This window comes from Otolemur garnettii, unplaced genomic scaffold (genome assembly GCF_000181295.1).
Source record: "Otolemur garnettii isolate 467f Iridium unplaced genomic scaffold, OtoGar3 scaffold00194, whole genome shotgun sequence".
Taxonomy (NCBI): Eukaryota; Metazoa; Chordata; class Mammalia; order Primates; family Galagidae; genus Otolemur; species Otolemur garnettii.
In genome coordinates this window covers 1451546-1452324 of record NW_003852589.1, presented here as the reverse complement: position 1 = coordinate 1452324, position 779 = coordinate 1451546, and the positions used below count along the sequence as shown (strand labels likewise).

The window sequence follows — 779 nt, the reverse complement described above, 5'->3', positions numbered from 1 at the left end:
CCTTGATCTCCTCCGGGGCCAGCAGAGTTGCATCGCTAACACTCACGGGGGCCACTTCCTCCATGGTGATGGCTGGTAGATTTGACATAACCTTAATCTCTGGTACGGGCTGGAAAAGAGACAATACATTTAATGAGAAGTCAGAAGTGCTCCTAACAGAAAATGTTTTAATTATGAACATACTAAAGTATAACATATAAAATACTTTCTTATTTACAAGGTTAGATGTGTTGACAGCCACAGTCTTAAGCTGACTAAAATGACAGCAGTGCTGGGGGACAGCACAGCTGTCTCCAGAATCTGTGACACCTGGGTATCTCAGCTCTTCTGTCTCTAAATTATTCCAAAGCATTTATTTCTATAACTTTTCATAACATTTCTCTCATCTTCAAACACCAATGCTTTCATCTCTTCCTGTAGCACGCCTATGTACCACACAGGTGCCTGCTCTTGAGCAACCCTGTCTACTGGTGATTATTAGGAACACCGTGTTCCATTCTTCAATTTAAAAAGAAATATGGGCTCGGCGCCTGTGGCTCAAGTGGCTAAGGCGCCAGTCACATACACCTAAGATGGCAGGTTCGAATCCAGCCCGGGCCCGCCAAACAACAATAATGGCTGCAACCAAAAAATAGCCAGGCGTTGTGTCGGGGCACCTGTGGTCCCAGCTACTTGGGAGGCTGAGACAGGAGACTCACTTGAGCCCAGGAGTTGGAGGTTGCTGTGAGCAGTGAAGCCATGGCACTCTACCCAGGGGGACAGCTTGAGGCTCTGTCTCA

General features: G+C 46.9%; 1 protein-coding gene across 1 annotated transcript in view; it reads right to left on the bottom strand.

The window, feature by feature from the left end:
* The window catches only part of LOC100952791 (U3 small nucleolar ribonucleoprotein protein MPP10), a 17850-nt gene that overhangs the window by 1911 nt on the left and 15160 nt on the right, over positions 1–779 (bottom strand). Inside the window, exon 8 of the mRNA XM_023507625.1 lies at positions 2–109. Within this exon, the coding sequence (XP_023363393.1) occupies positions 2–109 (108 nt within the window). The remainder of the gene's footprint in view (position 1; positions 110–779) is intronic.